Raw genomic sequence first — 23,865 nt, 5'->3', positions numbered from 1 at the left:
AATTTTTGTCTCTCACTTATGCACTCTCTTTTATATTTATCGGAAATGTGTTCATGTAAATTTGCAAGGAAAACTCAGCCACGTGTTCATTTAAGAGTGTAATTTTGTTGGTCGAAAGTGCCGCGAATTGATTCTCTGTCACCGCTAGACAAACACACACACAGAATTTATATAATATATATACATAGATATATACAGCGTGTTTCAAATTATATTTATTTATATATATATAAGGAATAATAAAAGCAATAAAAAATCAAAAAGGAGTTTGTCATTACTTTTATATTATTTGAAAAACTATATTTATATTGGTACATTTTTTCGGAGGGGGCTACTGAAGCTACAGATTTTCTAAGCTAAATTACTTTGTTTTGTGTGTGTGTGTGTACAAATGAATTTTCATATATTGGTGAAAAGGTGGGAACAATTTAGGACAGCAGACAGTACATACGCTTATGCAGCAACAACAAATACTTATGCTTAGGAGGAGATGGGAGAGAAGTGACCACTCGCACACATAGACATACATATTTACATAAAAGGTTATAGAATTTGGAATATTCTTTCTGATTGTAGGATTGTGGATATTTGAAGGAGTTGTCGACCAATTTTCCAGGAAACATGCGTTTTGAGTGCATTTCACACACAGACACACACAAGTGTAGGATTGATGTAGTTGTGCGAACGTCAAGAAAACGGAAATGATACTTGCAATAGGTTATAGAGTAGCTTTCTACTTCACCAACAAATACTGTGGAAAATTATGTATTTCATATATTTTATTTGTATGTTTCATTACCTTAAGGTCAAGACAGTTGAGACGGCGTGATACATTTGATTTGGACGTGGTTGACTGGGTGAACAGATTTTGCAATAAACGATTTGCCGTAGGAATATTGGTTTGTTTAATTTTTTTTGTTTTTTTGGAATTGTGTGATTTCGCATGACAAAATTATTTCAGAAACGTTTTTGTTGATTTTTGATTTGATTTGCGGTTCGGTTAAGGCAATGACAAAAATGTATGCAACAAAATCATTGGATTATTCGATGTGTTAAATTAATTATGTTGTGCCCAATAAAGGAATAAGTAAAATAGTTTTATTCTGTTAATAATAACTGCTTATAAAATATTCTAACACTATGGCAATGGATATTTTATCAAGTACATTATTACTAAAATAATATTAGTTTAAATAATGTTTATTTATATTGCTTAACTGCTAACTACAATTTTATTTAAATAACTTAATGCTAACCGAACATTTCAGCCTTAGTAATTTGCATTTTCTAACCGTCTATAATTCAGTTAGCTTACGATTATGTCGTATTTTAAGACAAAATAGTCCGAAGCTCAATCTTTCGGCATTTCATCTTTATATGAAATGAATTCCCACACCTGGTGAATGCAAATGAGGTTCGTTCGTTCAGCGCGAAATAATTGCTCGGCAAGCCACGTTGCATATTCGCAGCACACGTAGGCACTTAATTGCTGTTCTATTTATTGTTGTTTTGTTGTTTTAGCTGAGCTTAGCGGCAAATCTACCGTTTGGAACATTTCACGATTACACCTATCCACTCAACTCGGTGCCACTAATAAACCGTAATTAAAAGTGAAAGTACACAAGTAAGTCAATTAGCTAACGGTACTTAAGTGAATGCAATGGTTGCTGCTTTATTAGCTGACCTCTCACATGACTCCTACACATACGTATCTGCACGCCCAGGGTATAAAATGGGGATGGGTGGCCCTAAGCCATAATCACCGAATCGCCACACATGCAGGTCCCTAAGCATATTATATATTTGGCCGTTTAGGGCGGCGCTCAATCAGTGCGTTTAGTCGTATGTAGGAATAAAATTTACCTGAATGCATATTCCGTGACGCATAACGAAACTCGTCAGGAAGTAAACTTTTGAAGTCTAAAAAGTCTTTCAGTACAAACAAGCTTCTGCTTTCAAATTCAAGGTATTATGTAATGATTTGTTGGAATAAGCGAAGTAAACCCTAATGTGGGCAAAAGCAAGGTTTCCTTTCGTATGTTGTTATAAATTTAAGTTACAACAACACGACACTTACTTATGCATGCAATGTGACACGCAAGGCAATTTGTCACTTGGGTTTTGCCGGGCTTACCTGTCGTATACGTAACACGTACGCGCGCTCGCCACAGAGGCGCGACCTATCGTCGAGAGTATTGACGTCGCAGTGCCGTTGCTTGACCTTAAACCGAAGGCGCAGTTGATTTAGTCAATTGTTCGCGTGAATTTCAACCAGCAAAAACAACATTCGCCATGCAACATTTGTGTGTGTAAAAACAGTGATGTACTTAGTTCCGAGGGCACACAAACACACACACATATGGGGAAAACAAGCTTAGGTATGTATTGTTTATTGTTTATTGTTTTTCTGTTGCAAAATAAAAGACACGCGAGTTTCATTCATGCGAAAAAATCGCTGATTTGGGCGAATTGTGAGCACCCGTTTTTTCAGGTTTTTCAGGTGAAGGCATATGTGAGTTTTACTGGGGTCTTTGTGGATTACTTGCTATATGTAGTCACACGACAAAGATTTTGCTGAAGGTCCGAAGATAGTAAATAGACCCCACCGTTTCTCCCACTCGCTTGCAATACCTTCAATAAGGAAAAGCTAATAATTATTTACTCCATGGTCGAGATATGCCAAACGATGAAATGCATCAATTTTGTGCGATTTTCATAGCCAAAAAATCGATAATGATAAAGAACTTATGTCCTGCAGATGCAGGAGCAAATGCTTGCCAACATGCCTTCAAATCACAAAAGTTGCTGAAAACCTGAAAGCTGCGGTCGGTTGAACCGCAAAGCAAAGGCAACACTGCACAGTTGCGGGGACGGGGACGGACAAGCAAAGGTCAGATGTGGGCCAAAGTTGCCAAGTAAATTTTTTGCCAAAGTGAAAAGCTCTCGACACACATCCGCCTGCTGCAGAAAAATGCACAAAACAAAGTTATTTGAATTTCAATCGCCAAAGTGATGCCGCCACAAACAACTTCTCATTTCGCAATGCGGCGAGGCGGCAAAGCAACCGCATTGAACTACTCATTAGTTAAATGTAATATTTGCAACATTTCCCCAACATTGCGCCGAGTTTTCTTCCCTTTCGCTTTTGCGCTCGCTGACATCAAAGTGTCGAGCAATTGTTGGCATGTGTCAAAGGCAGCGGGCAGAAGTGACGTTGAATGAAATATTTACTGCGCCGTGGATTGAATGGCAAACCCGCAGAGCGTCGTGCGCAATTGCAATAAGCAGAGATTTGCAAGGCGAAAACAGGAATAATAACAACAATGCAAGTGATAGGCAAATGTTTATCTGCAAACGCATAAGTGCGCGTGTGGCTTCGTGTGCCTATGGCTGCAATACTCAAGGTGCTTTCAATATTTTGTCACATTTTGCCACATATTTAGCATCTGCCACATTCTCAAAGTTGGCGGCAACACAGATGGTTTTCATTGTTGCAGTTAGCTGTTGATGCCGCTTGGCAGGATATTGCCGCAGCGAATGCACTCGACACAAAAGCGGCATGTTTCGCTCTGCAGCGCCAATCAGCGTTTCCATCGAGAATTTTACTTTTTTCCTGCACTCTGAAATTACATGTGCCATATCGTCTATTTCGCTATGATTTGTTTGCTTTGAAGCGGTAATCTTTCCACCACTCGGGCTGTGGTGCTGATATTGGATATGCTCAGTGAAAAAGCGGCATTTCGTGGTCAGCACACGAGTATCGGCCGTTGCACCTCGCCGCTTAACATACTTTCAGGCGTTCAATGTGCTACCCAAACACACTCATCAATGGACTGCGGCGGCGGCGGCTTAAAAATAATAATTTTCCATTGCAAATTTCACATTTCAATGATTACATAAGGCAAAGCAGCTTCTGCTTATGACTCAGTAAATACATGTGAAAAAAAAATGGGCGAAAGCCACATGCCACATGTCTCATATGTGTGTGTTTGTGTGTGCCGTTATGCCGGTCCCCGTATTGGTTGGTGGCTTCCCGACTATCGATATGCCGTCACCATTTTGTGTTTTTCCTTTTTCAAGGCCTAACTGGATGTGTAGGCGCAAAATTTTGCAAATGAAAGATTTTCAATGCACTTGTGTGTGTGTGAGGGGTCGGTGTGCAGCTCAGTATTTGTGTGAAGCATTTATATGCATTTTTCAATTTTTTGCAGCATTTAAATTTTTATGTAACATTTTCTGGTTTTATTTCCATTTTTATTTTTATGTTTTTGTTTGCATGCCGTTATGAAGCTTGCATTTTGAAATTCCCTGACGCGGCGCCAAACGACCGCAATCAGTGCGAGTGCTCATCGGCCGTTCGGGGAAATCATTTAGTGTGAAATGCAAGTTTACTCGTACGCCCCGCGCGGCACTGCGTTCTACAGCGATGCTTGAGTGTGTGTCGGTTGCGGCCGCTGCTGCTGATGTTGCAGCTCTGTGCCACAAACTTTTAGATAACAATTTTTACTCGGTAAACTATTGAAATATGCAGCTGCTTGAATAATTTCCAATTTTTCTACAGAGTAGACAATTTTTATCTATTTTGTGGGCCTAGTTAGTTTTTAACGAGCAACCAACCGAACAAAGTTTATGCAGGCAGCATACGGATGCACCGCTTCGATTCTTACCGTTTCTCATTTAACTGTTTCACAGCTGTAGCTGAGTGCGTGACTAGCAACCGATGGCTTCAGAGTGGAGAGTCGCATCACAGTAAATTTTCTTATTCATAGCTTGTAAAATAAATATGTAGAGAGCATTCTTTGCTTATAACCGAGTTTAAAAAAAAAAAAAAAAAAAACCAGTGATGTGTTCGTCTAACTGGTTATCAGCATCACTGGTCAGCTAGTCACGTGTAACTTTTTTTTATTATAATATTGTTTATTATAATATTGTTAATTATACCCAGTGACATACTGAGGTGTCCAAAATTCATACTTATTATAAAGCTTGATAGACCTACGTAATTACTTCTATTCCTAAGTACAAATATACAAAGTCTTTTTATAAATGTGTGCAACAGTCTAAAAATTGTCTCTTATTATTATATAACACTGTAGTTTGGTCTAATTTAGTTTAGAAATACACGTGAGAAAAGTCTGTGCTTTAAGCTGTATTTCGCCCTTACTCTCTCAAAATGTTCGTGTGGCGAATTTGTGTGTATTATATACAGAGAGTTCGATAAATAAACTCACCTATCGGCGGGTGCTGAACCGGAAGCCGGCTTTAGGCTTCTAAATGCTTTCAGCCACTTTGTTTTCATCGATGGCGCGGTCGCGGCTGAAAGTTTACGCTCGGCGCGTGGCGAACCCGGATCAACTTTGCTCACGTACAAATCTTTCTGCAAGTAAAAGAGAAAATTATACAATTAATGTCTGTAAGTGCGTCATATATTTTCTTTTTAAGAAACCAAAAACAACGCCTTGAGTTTTTCGAAGAAAATATCTAGTTTTTTACACTGAGCAACAGTTCTTTCAGAAAGGCTTTGAATAAGCGCGTGTTTTTTAAACTCAGATCTCTTGTCTTCCTTAGCAAAGGTGTTTAGTAAACAGAGCTCGGCTGACAATAACGCTTTTTGATTTGGATAAACACAAGATTTAATTTCCATAACCTTTTCTGCAATGAGCATCCGATTTAGTTGCTTTCTCTATTCCAGCTCCACCTTTAACTTTCCATTAGTTAGACAACTAAAACTCCATCTTTCATACACAACTGTAGGCTTTTTCTCGTTGATATGCCATAATGACAAGCAACTTATTTCATGGCTAATATGGATATCTGAAGCTAACCCTGCCCTAAGCCTAAAAATACAAAAAATCAGTGATCAACGTAATGCCAACGCAGGGAATTATAATTTATGTGTGAAAATTTGGAATTGTGCTCATTTGCTCCACATTTGTATTATAGTAAGTAATATTGAATATATAAATATATATGTAATTACACTGGCGTACAAAGCTGACAGTGGCCAACATAATTTCTCATGATGCATCAACACAGCGTTTAATATCCTGCTGCGGAGTTGACGACTGAGTAAACACAAAAAATAACTGTGAAATATTTTGAAGAGAAATATATAATATAATAATTGTATATATAATATAATATTATAACATACTTTGCGCGCAAAGCAGAGCATGAAAACCCATTTGACAGTGGCGGGAATGGGTTGCGCTGCACTCCGAGGTCGTGGAAAGAGGACCAAGGGGAGCCGAATCGCAACCACAGAATTGACAGCCGACAGCTGATGAAAATGAACGAAGGAAGCAAACTGCCAGACTGACGTATGTTTAGCGGAGCATTTCACAATGGAACACATGAGTTCGACACAACTGGCAAAAAAAAAAAAAACTGTCAGGCAACAAAAAAATCAAAATCATTTAAGAACCGCTGTGGCTGGTAGGGAAGTGAAGCGCAGTAAAGTGCTTTATAGACAGTAAATTTTCACGACACTTAAATTACAACACATTGCCCTTAATTGGCTTTCACATATTTACAGTGCCGGCGGCAGTTGTGACATTAGGCAGATAGATCTTACAGGAGCTGATATTAGATAGCTTTAGTTTTGTTGCTAGAAGTCGAAGTTGTGTTGTTGTTCTAGTATTTTTGATTCCTTCATGAGTTGGAGTTGGATCTGAAAATTTGTTTGGGAGTTAGTCAGTAGCTGGATGTCCCCCATTTACTAATTATAGACGAACAGCTCCAAAATCCGGAGTTCAGAATTTGTGGAAACAGAAACCTTAAAAAATTATTGCAGATATTGATGATGTATTGAGTTTGTCTCTGCTATTTCCAATGCTTTTTAATTTTCACTGTTGTCGATGCGGTAAAATGCTCTCACCTAAATCGTTTTGAACGCTCTTTTAGGGCTCGATGCTTGCTAACAAATCTCCATTTGATTTGTGCTGTACATACTGGAAATTCCACAGAATCCACCTGCCAGCGAGCCAGATGCCATCTAACCACAATACTCAAATTCAATACCCTTCCATGTGAATGCATTCGATTGTCTATTCGTATGGTAAATTTCATTATATTCCACACTATTCCCGACCGCATCGCCTTCGTGCGACTGCACTGCACATACCGACGCCTCCATGCAGGCTCTATGGAGGGACCGGTTGCTGCTCGCTCGTTCACGAGCTTCACCACAGTGAGCATTTCGCGCACGGAAATTGAAAAGGTGGTCAAGTGAAAATAATTTGGTTACATTACGAATTCAATCAACTGCAAATGTCGCAATCACCACTATATGGTTTGCACCGCATGGAATTTGTATATGTGTGTGTGTGCGTCGTTCATGCGGCTCCTAGATGTGCGCTGGTCAATGAATGAGTGTGAGCTCCATGAAATTGTTGAGTGTGTTCGACAACATAGAACGATTTCATGGAGCAGGAATTACTAGCATTGCCGACATTTATAGCCGTTTTACAATTCACTGAACTTTTGGTAGTTCTATCAAGTGCCTAACCTCAAATAGCTGCTACAGATAGAGTTGGTACTCATCTAGGCTTTGTTGTATCGTGCTAGTTTGGCTCTGCAAACATTCATGTCAATTATTGATGCAAGATCTGTGGACTACTTCGCATATATAAATACCGAATGGTTTTGGGCCTCTCTTATAACAACCAAAAAAGCGACCTTCAGTTCTAATGAAATATAAACATTAAGAAGTCAATAAAAATATCTCAAAATGAAAGCAATGTGTTTCTGTTGTCATGTCCAAAGCGATGCTTGTGGTTTCGGATGCCTCGACTTCATTGTGCTTGTCAGCATTTAATTGCTGTTGTTATGTACTTCCCACAAACATTAGAGGGAAAAGTTTCCGTTCACTTTTCAGTAGCCTGTGAAAAAGGCATATTCTCACACACAAGTGAAAGGCTGTAGAGATGTCTTAAAGCCATAAAATGAAAGCAAGCCGCGAAAACAATTGTGCAGGCTTCTCGAAGAGTCTGAGACGCAGAGCGGCGGCACGACAAAAGTTTACCTTCGCGTTTGCTGCTCGACTGCACAGCTAAAGGCGCTTATCTTCGCAGCAAATTAAGTCGAGCGATTTACGCGCAGCTGTGTATGTAGACAAAGGCGCGCAGACACACACAATAAATTTGGAAATGTGAGCAGAAATTCACAGGCACTGATATTTTACCACACAGACGTATTTACGAATGCCTAGTAATGAGATTAGCGTTTCTTCCCAATTTTTATTTACCTTTCCTTCAGTCAGGCTTCGAAATGTCTGTGGCGTTGTGCGCAGAGTCAGTTGCATCGTTCTGCTGGAATTGTGTTGACTTTAGTTGTTGTTGTAGCTCCTCAGTCACAGTTTTTATGCGAGCTTACGACATAATTTGCATTCATGATGTCGGCTTAATTGCCGCAATTAGGCGCTGCGTTACGTTTTTATGGCGCGCTATTCATTTCTTACCTCGGCGCACAGCGCACTTGCTCCAGCCGTCACACGCTGCGGTGAGCGCCTTCCCTATGTCGTGCTATTGCCAAATGCGATGCTTATGATGTGGAAAATGCGCTGATAAACTTAATTGGCGTGCGTGTCGTATGAGTAACTTATCGATTATTGCGCCAACAAACACCACCACACCCACACATACATGTAGAACACATTTCTCTAGTTAATTGGAAACACGATTAAATTTTGATTACACATATGCACTAAATATTCATGCGACGTCAGTTGCAAGTGTCAGCTGGATGTTGCACACATTCACCTATATTTGCATGTAGTTAAATATTAAAACTATTGCACTTGCTGTGTCAACTTAATTATTTTAATAAATTAAATTTATTTAAATATTAACAGGATCTCGCACTGGCAGCCGGTGACCATGTCGCCGCAAACGACACGTTTTTGTGGCATTAGGCAGCTCATTTGTTGCAATTAGTCGACAAGTGTCAAAGCCACGCGCCACACAATATAATGAATATTTAACTAGCATTGAACAATAACCACAAGGCTAGTTGGTAAACATTTGCGCGATTACTTGCCACACATTCTCAATATTTTCCCGCAGTGGCGCGTTCAATCGCGAAGGCAATAAATGCCAAATAACATTAATAGGAAATGATGTTTTTCGGTTCTTTAATCAACCGGGGCCAACAGGGTTTTTGAATTTTTGTTTACCAAAATCATAAAAAGCGTTACTTACTGTCTAATAGGGATCCTTGCTTGAGTTTCAAAAGTTTAGAGCGAAACTTAACTTGATTCTTGCCTTTGAATTTGAATTAAAATATAAAAATGAACGACTACTCTTCAATTGTCTTCTCACCGGTATGAAAGAAGTATATACTTGTAAAATACTCAGATATTCATATTTAAACGCTCCGGAAGAACACCCAACAAAGTGTCTGATAGCAGTTGAGGCTTATTCAGAAAATTACTATAAAAATTTATAGGTAGTTTTAAATTATCACAGTTCCAGACGACGTTTTTTCACCCTCCCTGCTTCATGCAATGGCCATCTGAAATTCAGTTGTAGGTTTAACGGATATTCACAGCACCAGTCGTATGTGACATTGAAACGTTTCGTAAGTTAGCTGCCACATTCGTGATTGCATTTTGGCTGAGGCTTTTCACTCACATGTCATGGCTCCACGAGCGTTTAGCGTCGGTCTGAGGCTGTGTGAATGACAGACCGCTTGTCAGCTGCGCATTTGAAATGTTATACGCATGTGCAACAGCATATTAGATAAATATTTAAATAATGCAGAGACATGCACATATCGCTGCTTAATATCTAAAATATCTAATTACTTATCCGACTGAGTGCCAGGCAGATTCGGGCATTGTCGCTGGCTTCTGCAAACTCGTGTCCTGAATGTTCTTAACGACTGGAGTTGCAGCTCGTGGCAACCGTTGTTGCTCAGATTGCTTTTGTGTATTAATTTTTGGAATTAATTTACCTTGCAGCTCCTTGATAGTCCCACGCCCACCAACGCTCCTGTATCCTTTCACACACACACACACACACCCATCCATGTAGTGGGCGCATAATGGGTTAGTTATGTTGCCGGCAAGGAAAACTTCGTATCTGTGCATTACAGTGTTGGCCTAGTTATTATTTATTGTCGCCTCTGGCTCCTTGAAGGCGGCCCAACCAGCCAGCCATCCAGCCGACTGTGTGTATTTGTGTGTATGCAGTGCCGCCGCCATAACGCTGCGGTTTAATGAAGGAAATTATGCGATGGATGCAATGAATAAGCCTTTCCACTGTGTGTGTGTGTGCGTGTGGTGGTGTGTGCATAATGAATAAATTAAGGCGAATATAATTTTATGCTTACGACTGCGCTGTGAATTTTCTGATAATGACTGGATTATTATGAGATGCGCCGGCACAATGTATTATCTTAAATTAAACAAATGGTGCATTGCCTTCAGTTCCCAGTTTAGAAATTGCACGGGAAATTCACAACTGCTGTTGACTATCGCAGCTCAGATTAGAAAATAACTCTTAAGTATCCAAAGAAAACTATCGCGATGAAAATTCGTACTTGTGCCTCATTAGGCATTATACCGTGAAATTATTATCTATATGTATTAAGATATCACACACACCGACTTAAATAAACCGGAAAAGGGTCCAACGTATTTAGTGCGCCTTCATGTTGATTTATTACCAACTTTATACCATTTGTCTTTGTTGATCTATTACCATTTTACTTTGACTGTTCTTTCGTTCCGCTTGGTCCTCTAACCCACATAAATATAATATATATGGTATATGAATGTGTGTGTGGTATGTAAATATCATCAATTGCCAGTGAACATGAAACCTGAAAGAGACGGTGTATAATAGTAGCCGTAAATGTGTTACTATTCCGGTAGATGGCGCGCTGAAAGCCATTAGTACTCCCACAAATATGACAAACGAACGGGTGAAGGAACGAAGTACAGATTGTATGAAATAAATAAAGAACCCGTTATAGTTTCACAACTTTCGTTAGTATTTATGCATGTGGGTCAGTGGGCAGGTGACTGATGCGCGAAGTTGAGTGATTTCCTGGTCGATGGGCAATTCGTTCGGGTTGTTAGGCGTGAGTCGAAGCAATAGACTGCCGGCTGATCCCAACAGGTCATTCGCAGGTGCTGTTATGGCATTTTTATGCTTGCGAGCGCCATCACAAAAAGACGCACTCACGTTCTTACAGGTAAAGATAAGAAAGCAACTGACAGGCAACTAGCCTGCTTGTGTATCCCAGGTGGAAATACAAAGTTCGGATACTTTTAGAAGATCTCGCCTACGCTACCTTACGTCATAATGATTAAACGCGATTTCATTTCTTATTTACCGAATTTATGTGCGAGACATCATGTGACAGCAAACAGTTTTTAATGCATCACGCGGGAGCAGTGACAGACATTTGTTATGACACTAACAGCGCTTCAACGTCAACTTGTCAGTTTGTCAGCTGTGAGCTTGTCGGCGCTGCTATTGTCGTTACCGTTATTAGCGCGTTTTTGTCAGCCATTTCGCTGCTTAGCCGGCGCCGTCATCAACGCCGTTGATGGCATCGAATAAACATTGTTATTTTTGTTGTATGTTGTTGTATTTTCTATTCGTTGTTTCGCGCTTATTCAAGCTTTCAGTGCTTGCTATTTTGATTACTCTCGCTTGTGACTACATGCTCATGCATGTATAATGATTATGGCTGTCATCGTTATTGCAGCTCATCATTGTTGGCTTTTGTCGGCGGCAATCAGCGGCAGGCGCTCGCCAGACTGCCGCTGCTCTTTACGGTCTAATGTGGCAGCACCCTTGCCACCACTTACAACCGCTGCGAAGCATAAAAATACACGGATCGTCACCATAGTTCCTGTCAGTCAGCATTGCAAATGGATGTAATGAAAGTGATGTGAAATGAAATTTAGTTTTTTTTTAATTTCCACTCTGCACTAATTGCACTCAAGACTCATTTGTAAGCATTTATATTGATATGTGCACGATGTACACTCGTGTGTAGAAATATAGACTTATGCGAGGTCATTCGTCAGGCATTATCATTAGTACAAGTTATAGTTAGTTATCTCTTTTGTATCATTACGAGCGGCCAAAAGTGTTATATATTTGTCAATCCGAATTATCTTTTGGGTTAAAAATGCTTTCACTTGGGAAAATTTTGAAATATGCCATGTGGTGTGTAGAGGAGATGAAGACCTTTTACACCAATAAAAAAAATTGTGAGAAGAGCTATTTTAAGAGTCTCGAAATTTAAATTTAATTTCCACTCTATGCTCGCAAGAGCCAAGAGCTTGTTGAACAGCCGAGCAGCCGTGTTATCTACGAACAAGTTGAGCGTGGAATTCCCTCCTCTCAGCCCAATTAACACTACTTCAGAAGCAAGCATTGGCTCGCACAGGCGCCAATATAGTTGCACTGACCATTCAATTTCACGCTCCACAAATTAAAATAAATTTATTATTTATTTTTCTAAGAACTTTTATTTTCCCTTACGTTCATTGTCACTGTCATTGCTGCTGAGGCCACTTTGCCCGACATGGCGTGTAATTAACATGCACTGTTATATGGCACATCGTGGGGACGCAGCAATGCCCAGTGAGAATATCGGTTGGGCGGCAACCGCGACTAACCCGAGAAGAATGAGGTAGCAGATAGCTTTAGAAACTTTATAATTTAGCAAATTTATTTTCTAAATCAAAACTTGTTCCATTTTAGTTCTAAGCGAAAATAAATATCTCCAAAAAGAGTCGGCGTTCCATTGCTGCGCAGTATTGTTGTTCAGTTTCCATTTTAAAAGCAGTATGAAAATCAATGTTTAAGTTGCTTTATTTAAATAACAGTTAAATTTTTCACTCATTTGTCCTTTCAGGTTCTAAGATTTTGCGAAAAGGTTTCCCGCTCACTCCCTGCCTGATTGGGCTTTGGCAAGCTCCGCTCACATGCCAGTATTTATTTGTGTGTCATGTGCAGCGAGTCGAGCGTGAACACAGACCGATTGCCAAGTCAAATTGATGCATTCGAGTGCGACTGCTGATTTGCAATGCTTTTACATACTTGCTGCTGCTGCAGCTGTTCTGTTGTTGTTGTTGTTTTATGTGTTTTGTATGGCAAATATAAAATTTGTTTGACTTGCAGTGAAGTGTAATAGCAACATTTATTTTCATTTCAGTCCTGGCAGCTGCACTGTTTGAATTTGTGCGAATGTGTGAGTGTGTGGTGTGTATTATGTGTTGTATTTCCTATTGCTGCACTTGCATGTTTTAATCTGCACGTAAAACTTTCCGGCCATTCCTTCCTGCCAACTTCGAGTCGAATGAAGCAAATATAAAAGAGTGCACACACACACACACGCACGCATTTGCAACAGCTATGCTACTCGTGCTTGAGTGCGTTGAAAATCTACCACATGTGGCAACTAAAACAATATTTTGATCCACAATCGGCTTGCCATATGCATAATCACATCCTTGCACACCAGCACACCAACTCACCCATACACCTAAGCACCGATGCACATGTGCCTGTGGCCAAGTGGGTCAGGGGCAGTTAATCAGTGGATCGGTGGGAGGTGAGAAGTGATGGAGTTTGTGTGTGTGTGTGGGTGCACCAAGACAGTGTGTTAGTGTGGGTGGGCTTCAGGTGGCGCTCGGTGCGCTCGGTTGTTGGAGTACGAGCAATCAGGCGGATTAAGAGCTGAGCAGCTATACAGACACTTGATTATTGCGATTATAAGTTAATCCCGATTATGAATATGCAATTGTAGTGCCGAGGCGAAACAAAAACAAAAACAAAAACAGAAATAGAAAAATCATTGCAAAATGTTACAAGTCACTCAAACGTCGGGTTGACCTGGATTTTCTGTGAAAGTGAGTTTGCATGTTGCTCAGCAATGCGTGTGGTCTCGTAAGCACGAACACACCCAGTTGGAAAATTCAGGACTAACATAGCAGTACTCGTTCGCTAATGGCGAACAGCTTTTACATTAAATATTAAATTGAAAAACATTATTTCGAAGTCCCTGCTCTCCGCAAGTGGAGTCTGCTGTCATTCTCACACCTGCTTACGAGCGCTTAAGTAAAACAAGGAGCTTAAGTGTGAACGGCGTCGGTATTTTTCAAGGAAATAGCATTTCGAATAAATTTTGGCATTTACTTTATTTTGGCGCTCTCGGTAATAACCATTAGCTATCCCAATTTCAATTAATGCTTGCAGATAAGTTCGCTGCTTAAGGCACACACACGCTCACAACAACAACAACTACAATATGACACACATGTGACGCTAAAAGTGCCAATTCAACCGAAATTCCTGGCCAACTGACTGAGCTCCTTATCAGTAATTGCAGCGACCGTGTGGTTGCATTAAGTCTAATGCAGTAGCCGATTTGAGGAACATCGCCCTTAAAGACAACTATTTGTGCAGCCACGGAGCAATCAGCACATTAGAGAATCCAATGCACTTCTTGCTGGAGCTTACGATGTTCGCATGGTGTTAAAATTTTAATCAGATTTCGGTTCAAATTTCTATGTCGACAACATTTTGGTCTCTTTTTGTTTGCACACATCATTGAACTAGCATGCATTAGTGTTGGTGTTGCTAAGTGTGTTGCCATCGTGCTGAGGCCGCCTCTCTTCAGCATTCCAGTAGGTGTCGGCCAATAACTGTTAGAACACATATGGGTTAATGAAAGCTTGTTTGTCTTCTGAGCGCACGCTCGTACAACCACACACAGAAATACGTGTGTTTGTATTATCATAGTTTAATATAAAGTTATGTTGAGTCAATGATGGCTGGAATGCGAAATGGTTGCAGTCAAAGTGCCTCCATCTCTCTGCTGTGGTGTTCAGCTAGCTATCGCGTGTTTTTAAGACCAAAACCCACCACATACGTTTGCAAAAAGTGATTGCCCTTGTTGCTAAAAATTGCTTGTGCGATTACCTTTATTTGTAAATATGTAACCGTTTCGCTTGCAAAACCGATTACCAAATTTCCACACAAACATATGTACAAATGTCAAAGTACTTTCCACAATCGAAAGCAAATAAAGGAACTCAAGTGGCAACTTGTCGGCTTGTCGGCCTGCCGGCTTGACATACACCTAAAAATCCATATTTCCGCTAACCAAGAAATAGCCAGCGCCAACATTGGCTGGTGACTGCAACATTTCGCTGGTCGCTCCTCGCCCCGACAAAAGGTTGGCTGCACATGGGCTCTCGCCTTTCAACGCCCTTGTGAATAAATGTGTGCGAATGTCTGTGCTCGAGTGTGGAAAATGAAAAGCTATCGACCAGCCCAGCGAACCTGCCTTTCGGGCAAATGGAAACTTTAATGCACTTTCGAGGACTGCTGCCTCCCAAACACTCTTTGGCCTCTTCTTTGTCGCCACTTTTGGGCTCATCACACATATATACCATATATATATATATATATGTATGAGTATGTGTGGTGAAAGTAACAAACAAATTTTACGCTCCACAAATTTTCCAACGGTTTCCATGCAAAATAAATGCACTTATTTCTGAGCATAAAATATATTCCCACACACACATACACAGAACTATATTCGCGCTTTATTTTATTATTTTACATTGTTTTTATTGTTGTTCTTATTTTTTATGCATTGTAGTTGCAATAATGGACTCACTGGGGCGGCTGGGGCGGCTGGCTTAGTTCGAGGCGGCACAATAAGTTCACTTGACGCAAAGTTAATGGCTGGCATTTGTTGTTGTGTTGTTTTATCACTTTCGTTCTCGTTTTAGCTTTTCGTGTACAACAACATGGCGTAGCATGTATTTAGCATGCCTTTGTTGTGTTCGGAGTGTTTATTTTTTGCTATAATTCCACCGCTGTTGTAGTTGTTCTTGTGTTGCATTCATGCATTAAGTTCCATTCATTCACTGCCTAGTGTTGGTGTTCGCGCAGCGATTGAATTTACAGTTGCTTTCAACGGCGCACCCATGCCCCCACCCGCCGCACTCGCCTTGAAATTATAGCACAAGTTTAGCGAAAGTGTTACAACACAAAGAAACTTGCGAAAAAGCGGGTGCGTGAGGAGTGAGTGAGGGTGCGCTGAAAGTGGGTTAAGTTGCTGCAAGCTCTAGAAGATCGGCCCAAAGAAAGCCAACTGCGCAGCAATTGCAACAGGCAGTTTCTTGTGGAGAGAATAACACGAGAACAGTTTATACCATTGATACATAGAAGTGTAACGGTATTCATTTTTGTACACGTCGCTTTATATGTGCGGCTGCTGGCCGACGACAAGAATTGAAATTGTGGATTCCTCTAACAGGGGCAAGTACTTTTGAAGCCTTCAAAAATATTTAAACAAGAAGCTACAGAAAACTACCAAATAGACGAGAGTCTCGATAAACCAACCAAATGCTATGAAACTATTGACAAACATATACTAAATATTTTTTGATAAATCAACCAAGAATTAGCTGGAATTCGAGTTATTCGAACGAAAGAAAAAGAAGTAATTAACTGACACTTTTAAGGTTACCCCAGAACATTTGTGGCGTGTGAAAGAGCGCTCCGTTCATTTCTAGTCCAGATATTTTCAGTGAAAATCCCACAGCTGATAATCAACTAAAAGAAAAAAATAAGCGGACACTAACTAAATGTAGAAAGCCTCCGATCCCTCATAATTGTTCTGTAGCTTCTTCTTCTGATCTCAACCAATATCGTTACGCCTCCACTTTGCTGCCGCTCATAAGTGCCATAATATCGCCATCCCCGCAGCGAAACTAAATCAGCTGTGCAACAAAAGCCACAATAGCACGCTGACCAACTCAGCTGCACTGGCGGCGACACTTGAATGCCGCCGATTTACTCGTGTTTACAGTTTATTTTTCCTCTTTATGGTTTTGTTTTCGTGCAGCTACAATGGCATCGTCAATGACGCCGGGGGCAGCTGAACAGCTGATGGGTCATTATCTGTGCCATCTTCCGTCTTTTCACAACACCCTTCTGCACGCACACACACACACACCCACACACACAAAGCCACATATTCGCTACTCGCACATATTTCGTCACTCGTTTTGTTCGTGCACAGCTTTTTAGCAGCAGTTATTGTTGTAAAAACAAAAACACAATGATGATGCGATGCTATAGGATAAAAGGAGAGTGCACACGACCACTTACACATTTATGAAACTTATTATTGCTTTTGTCATCTTCTTGCTGATTGCCATTGTTTCAGAAGCGCTTGCGGCGCGCACACCCCCTACCCTCCGCCATTCGCTTACACCCACTCATACGCATTCGTCCATATGAGTGAGAGCGGTTGCCAATAGTCGAGCAAAAAGATAAAGGGAATTGCACTTTTCAGCGGACCCCGTGACTTTTGTCAAAGTGCAGGCGGATGTCCGTCTGCGGGGACAACGCGCCTTCACTCCATGCGCCGGAGGGCGATGGTAATCATAATTAAATGTTCAAGGCACTGAGTGAAAAATGTATGATATTCTCGTGTTGCAGCAAAACGATTTTTAATTCACACGTGGCGAGACATGGGCTCATAGATATACAAACACACATGTATTCGAGTTATCTGGTCAGTTGTTCTTTACGGTTAAATACTCCCGACGTCAATATGTTCATTCTGATATGTTTTATTTGAGGTTCGTCTACAAGGAAACCGAAAAGTTAGATTAAATGTCTGTTTACATAAGTCTAATCGAATCTTTTGCTTTAGGGAAACAGCGGAAGAACATAAGGCCACTGATTTTTTGATAAAACAAATAGTGAAGCCTTCTAATATACGGTTCTAATCACACATAGAACCTAGCATCAGACGCGTTAGTAAAACCAAAGTCACTACTGTCCGACCGCTAATGAGCAAAAGAAGCTCCATTTTTGGCATACACTCCGACTCACTGGCAAATAAATGAAAATGTAATAATAATAAACGCCTGCAAGTTGGCGCTCTTCAATGGGATAAACAACCGATGAGGCATATTTGCACCCATAAATCACTCGATTTCAAGCAAGTGAAATGCATGGCGGCAACCAAATGCGTGTATGTGGCTGCCTCATTTGCCTCCGAACGCCTTCCACCGCGCGCCGCCACAAACGCAAGGCCGTTGAGGGGAAAGGCCGGAATTGTGTGTTCGATAAGGGGAATACGCTGCTTTTTGCGCTTTGGACGCGTGTTCATAATGCGATAGAAGTGTACGATAAGCGCACATACATGCATACACATATACCAATATACACCATACACCTCAGCGAGCGTATGTTCAAAATGTAATTTAATTTGTCCTGACTGTGGCGACGCGGGCGGCACTTCACATGTCCCTGCCCCCTAGTCACTAGTCAACAGCAGCACCCCTCCGCTGTTGCAATGCTGCATTTTTGCATTTGAGCATTTTTGCGAGCATATGTTTTGGGCCCGGCGCCTTTTTATCAAGCGTCGTGATTAATGTGCCCACTGGCTGTGCTCGTTAGTTAAAAAGTGTAGTTTGTGGCACGTAAATCACGCCATTAGTGCTTTCTTGTAGCTTGCTTTCAGCGCCTCCTGTTCTGAGTCCGTTGATTGTAATGCACGGCAGCAATGCAAAGCACTCAAGTGAATGCCACCGACATGTTCGCTGCCCGCGTCCACTTTTGTTGCTGAGGTTTTCAATGTTCACGCTGTTGTTGTTGTTAAAAATATGACATGCCACTTGCATTTGCATGCACATTTTTTGACCCAATTACAAGCCATAAATTAATTATGACAATATTTGCATGAATGAAAAGCGCCACGGCGTATGAGTAACCCGCACAAATGACGCTACGGCTGCCAGAGAATCAAGATAACGATAAGTTTTGCAGGGAGTGACACACTTGCATATATACATAGGTGGGTTTGCAAGAAAATTTCGTCGCATATTCATTCCGACCCTTCATATGTATGTATATACGAAAATAGTTTTTAAAGCGAACGTAAGCGACCAGATTTTCAGCGGTTCAATGCTTGGTTGGTAAAGTGCTCAGCGGTTCGTAAGTTCTCATCTCTCCATCAAAGCAACTTTGCTGAAACTTGTGATGAAATGAACAACACTTTATCAATAATGCGTTGTTTTAGTAGCCACACTGCCGCCGAATGGGAAAACTACTTAGAGAGATTTCGTATCGAGCACTGCAAGTCCTTTTTGGGTTTTCTACGAGCACATTCACTCAGCCAACCGCAAAAATTACACTAATAAATTAAAATGTTTAAAGAAAATAAGTACTTAGATTACTTCGGAATACAAAAGTAATCAAGTTCAAGGCTTAAATTTGAGCTATGCATTTTTATCCTTTTCTGTTTAACGTTCGTGCCATTTTGGCATTTATTGTACTCCATAAACTCATGTGTCACTTCTGACCAGCTTTAGCCTTTAAGACACTTCCACATAATCACACAATCGTATCCAGAGCATCAAGTATATGAATTTGTGTCCAAAATGCTTAGAAGAAAAATTGATTTTTTTTGCGAAAGGGTGAATAGGCGCCACTTTATTATTTACGAGCTGAAATCGCCAACTAAAGTGATCAAGAATGATATGAGGACACAAAATCAAATGAATGTAAATAAAGAAAACTGATTTTGGTCAACATGGGTGTTGGAGGTAAACGAAACTACGTCTATTATTGACCAGGTTTGCAATAGCTGAAATGCCAGCATTTTTGTCAGCTTGGATAAATGGCAAAAAATTGAGTTTTGCCAAAACTGTTCATTGTAAAATATGGCATTTGAGCTGGTAGCAGAATTTAAGCTCTCTTTAATATACATATGTGTGGGCTAGCGCACAATGGCTTAGCAGCATGTGCAGCTTCTCTATCGGCCCAATTAAATAATTATAACCTAAAATGTTCACGCTCTATGTGCTAAGTCGCTGACTTCTATAGGTAGCTTGCCGACTACCACACTTAAGTGGCTGCCGCCACATAATTGCGCTGCCACATCACTCTTAATTCGCCGTGACATGCCATTTTAATTAAATGCGCCTACTAAAATGCGCGCAAACTCACACATTCACATTCTAAAACACACACATACGGATACATGCATAGTAATTTCTATAGAAAACTCTAGTCGGGAGGTTTTCGACTGCACTTAGTCACTTTATGGCGGTCGATTCGGAAGCAGCTACCGAACAGCCACAACTCATCCATAATATAAGCACTTAATTACTTGACTCATGCGCTTGCAATAACCTCACTTACATGCTCGTGATTGTGTGCATATGCGCACGCATTTAAGTTCGATGTGAACGTGTGTGTGTAGGCATATAATTTGCATAAAGTTGAGCACTTAGCCAAGAACATGTCACAGTGCAAACACTCTCGATGCCAGCACACATATATATGCATGCGTATAACTGCTTATACACCACACACGCACCCACATGTGGCTCAGACATACACATCGGCAGACAAATCCAAATATCGGGCGCGTTTTTGGTCCGTTATGCACACAATAGCGGCCGCATTTAAGCAGACTCTGCTCGCCCCGATTTATGTGGCTATATAGCTCAAACCAGCCTCATAATTTGCATATGCCCCTCTGCATGTGCGTGCGTTTGCCCGGCATTTGAGTTCTCTCATGTTCGAGTGCTTGCTTATGCTCGCATTTCCATGCGCTTGCACACTCCGCCAACCTCTAGGAAAGTTATAGACTCGCATTTTGGCTGTAAGAGTGTGTATTGTATACAATCACATAAAAAATCCAGCAACTCTATTCTTTTAAAAGCCGAAACTTAGTAGTTTGTGGCTGAAGGCGTGTACTTCGGGCCTTACTATCTGTCTTGAACTTAAGTGGTCCAGACCTCATTGGGCCAGTCCAGAATTATCTGAGCTTCATAAGGCACAGACACTTCGGCTTTTTATCCTCATAATTTAAACTATATTACGGTCCCTATTAATTTGTAGGGGGCTGTTGAATGAAAAAACCTTAGAATGAACATCAAATAAGTAAGGATGCATCACGGGAAGAACGCAAGGCTTAAGCAAACAGAGGGTTTTGCAAAATCGTTTTATAGCTGAAGTTTGTACTTTGAAAAAAAAAAAAATTATGGCTATAGACGATTATGAAAAGTGTTGGGTGAATAGTTCGAGCATCTTATAGTATACAAATTTGTAGATATATAGTTTTTTACTGAAATTCATACAACATGATTTCCACCCACTTAAAAAACTTTAATTGTTCCCTCTGTAGCATAGGTATACCGTTACACGTATGTATTTTGGCATAATACAGAAATATATTCCGCTTGCATGCACTCCTACATTTTTCATGTCTTTACTTGCTTAACGGAACTGTAGTCTACAATAATAACAACAGCACACACTCCGTTATCGCAATATACCTACCTTGTTGTATATTTTCAACTGTAGACATTTTATTTCGCATTTATTTTTCATTTTCACATTCCATTTGCAGACACACTGTTATTCCGCCTACACTATGAGTATGTGTCAGTGCAATTGCATAACTTTATCTTTCTTGTGCTGCTCTGAGTATTTGAAAAATGCACGAAATTGTCAAATTTGGAAAATATGAAATGCAGAGAGTCTCACGTACGGAGCAAGGAAATTTTCTGGCATACACATACACATATGCAACATCATTCAAATGAATCGACCCACACCCACACGAAAATATACCTTGAAAGCACGCTTGACTATTGCGTCTACAAATGCTGGCGTCGGTTTATATTATAAAATGCAAGAGGTTATGCGGGGAGAGTAAAATACCAGCTAGGAAAGCGCTCATTGAAAAATATTGAGTTTAAAGTGTGAAGAGAAAGCAGATGTTTCTATGATTTATTTGTTTGCATATTTCCTCGCTTCCTTAAGTAATAACAATTAAATTTGACGAATATAACTAGAAATTTAAATTTATTTCGTCAAGCAGCACCTCCAATAAGATTTTAATTTTAAAATGTTTACTATTTTTCAGTTTTCATGTACTCAAGAGTCTATACCTATAAATGTATAAATAAATAGTGAAGCAATAAGAAGGCTTATCTCAACCAATTTTGAAGGTTCATATAAAAATTCAACAGAAAGTGCTCAGTCTTTTTTTGAAAAATAAAGTTTCTAATAAAAGTACATAAAAAGTCAACAAAATTTGTTCGTGATTATATTCATTTCTCACATATATGCTGCTCTTAATATAATATAATACATATAATACTCGCAAAATTGCAACAGAGCTCAAATTCACAGTTTCTAGTAAACTGTGGCATCCACTACAACCAATCATGCGCGTTAAAATTGCATTGCATACCGTTATTATTTACATAGGCACTTCAATCGAATTATTAGAATAATGGCCAATCGATGAATTTAGCTAAATCCAATTTAAACACGCACTGCAAGCTCGAATGTGAATGATTGATTCGTTTTTAGAAAATTTGATGCATGCAACGCCAAAATGCAAATTTTGCGGCGGCCCAGGTCGAGCCAATTTCTCTGGACATTTTTATAAATATTTTTAGTTTATTTTTAGTTTTATATATATATATATATGTATTAGTGTGTGTGTGTATACAGTGGGAGTGAATGAAAAATAATAACGGGAGACAGGTTCGCTCTTAAACTCCTGCAACATTTCATCATCAAAAATCATTCAAGTGGCTAAACCAATCTGTGGCAGCCACGCCACAGGCACGCCATAGCGTATGAGCAACCGAGCAGAAGTGAAATAAATGTTCGCATTAGCAAATGACTCTGTAATAGCGGGAGTGGACGGCTGCGGCCGGCACGCTAAAAATAGTAACGAAACACTGGTGAAAAATTAAAAATTTCAAACACATACAAATACATTCACATATATGTATATATAAGTATGTAAATGTGTGATTACATTGGAATGTGGAAAATCCGAAGGGAAATAGGTTACAACATTTACCTGCTGTTTCCACTCAAATCAGCATTTAACTGTAAACTCCACTAAGCGCACGTGTATGCAAATTGCTGCTCGAGATTCACACACACGCACAGATGCGCATATTCGCAAGGACTTGCTGCCACGAATCGGTGTTGAATTATCTCGAAGTCACGTAACTTGGAAAAATTATGTAACAGAATGTCAGCTACAACAAATGCGAAGTCGCGCAAAGAACGGTAAATGTGAAGTCCGAACAGGTTGGCAGAAATGATCCAACAAATGGCTGAGACGATGGTACTTTAGCGCCGAACGTGCAAATGTCCGCCAGAGGAACTTGTTGGGGTGCGGGGACGGCCTAAATGTAGCACGAGCGTGGCGAGTGAACTAAAAATATGCACGAAATCCAACTCAGACCACACTCAATATTGCCAAGCACGCAGCGGCACCATCGCATGTAAAGGACAAGCATGTTGGTGGCGGGGGCGTTGCTAAGTGGCCATTGCAGTCCGTGGCTTATGTTAAAATGTCATTACCGATCGTTATTCACATTTACGTCCCTTTTCGAGTGGTGGCTTTCCGCACACACACTTATGTACTCATAAGCGCACAGTAAACTTCGCTCTTGTAAAGTGAAAGGAGACCCACATTGATTCGAGGATTAGAATGTTTGGTGCCTTGCCTGAGCTCCAAAGCTAGCAAGCCTTAGCTAAGTTGATACGTAGAGTAGATGAACTCTGTAAATAATGACTAAATGGCAACACCATTGAAATTATTTAAATTGGATTCGAAGATTTTTCACTGTTGTCACAATTTGCTGAATTCGAGGTGGCGGTGGCTCATATGAAGAGGAATAGCGAATTGTGTGCCACATTAAAATCTCTGACAGCTTCTGCTTTAACTTCCATTTCACTAAAGGTTCTTGGTTGGTGGTATTCGAAACGGCCATGACGACTGTGCAATAATGAGAGTGACAAAACCAAAGTAGCCAGCTGACAA

General features: G+C 40.3%; 1 protein-coding gene across 1 annotated transcript in view; it reads right to left on the bottom strand.

Moving 5' to 3' along the window:
* Stacl (SH3 and cysteine-rich domain-containing protein) overlaps positions 1 to 23,865 on the bottom strand; it is a 174,678-nt gene that overhangs the window by 45,359 nt on the left and 105,454 nt on the right. Inside the window, 1 exon segment of the mRNA XM_070108710.1 lies at positions 5,232 to 5,377. Within this exon segment, the coding sequence (XP_069964811.1) occupies positions 5,232 to 5,377 (146 nt within the window).

The sequence above is a fragment of the Bactrocera oleae genome, chromosome 4 (genome assembly GCF_042242935.1).
Source record: "Bactrocera oleae isolate idBacOlea1 chromosome 4, idBacOlea1, whole genome shotgun sequence".
Classification (NCBI taxonomy): Eukaryota; Metazoa; Arthropoda; class Insecta; order Diptera; family Tephritidae; genus Bactrocera; species Bactrocera oleae.
Note: the sequence above shows the minus strand (reverse complement) of the source record. Positions and strands in the feature narration are given on the sequence as shown.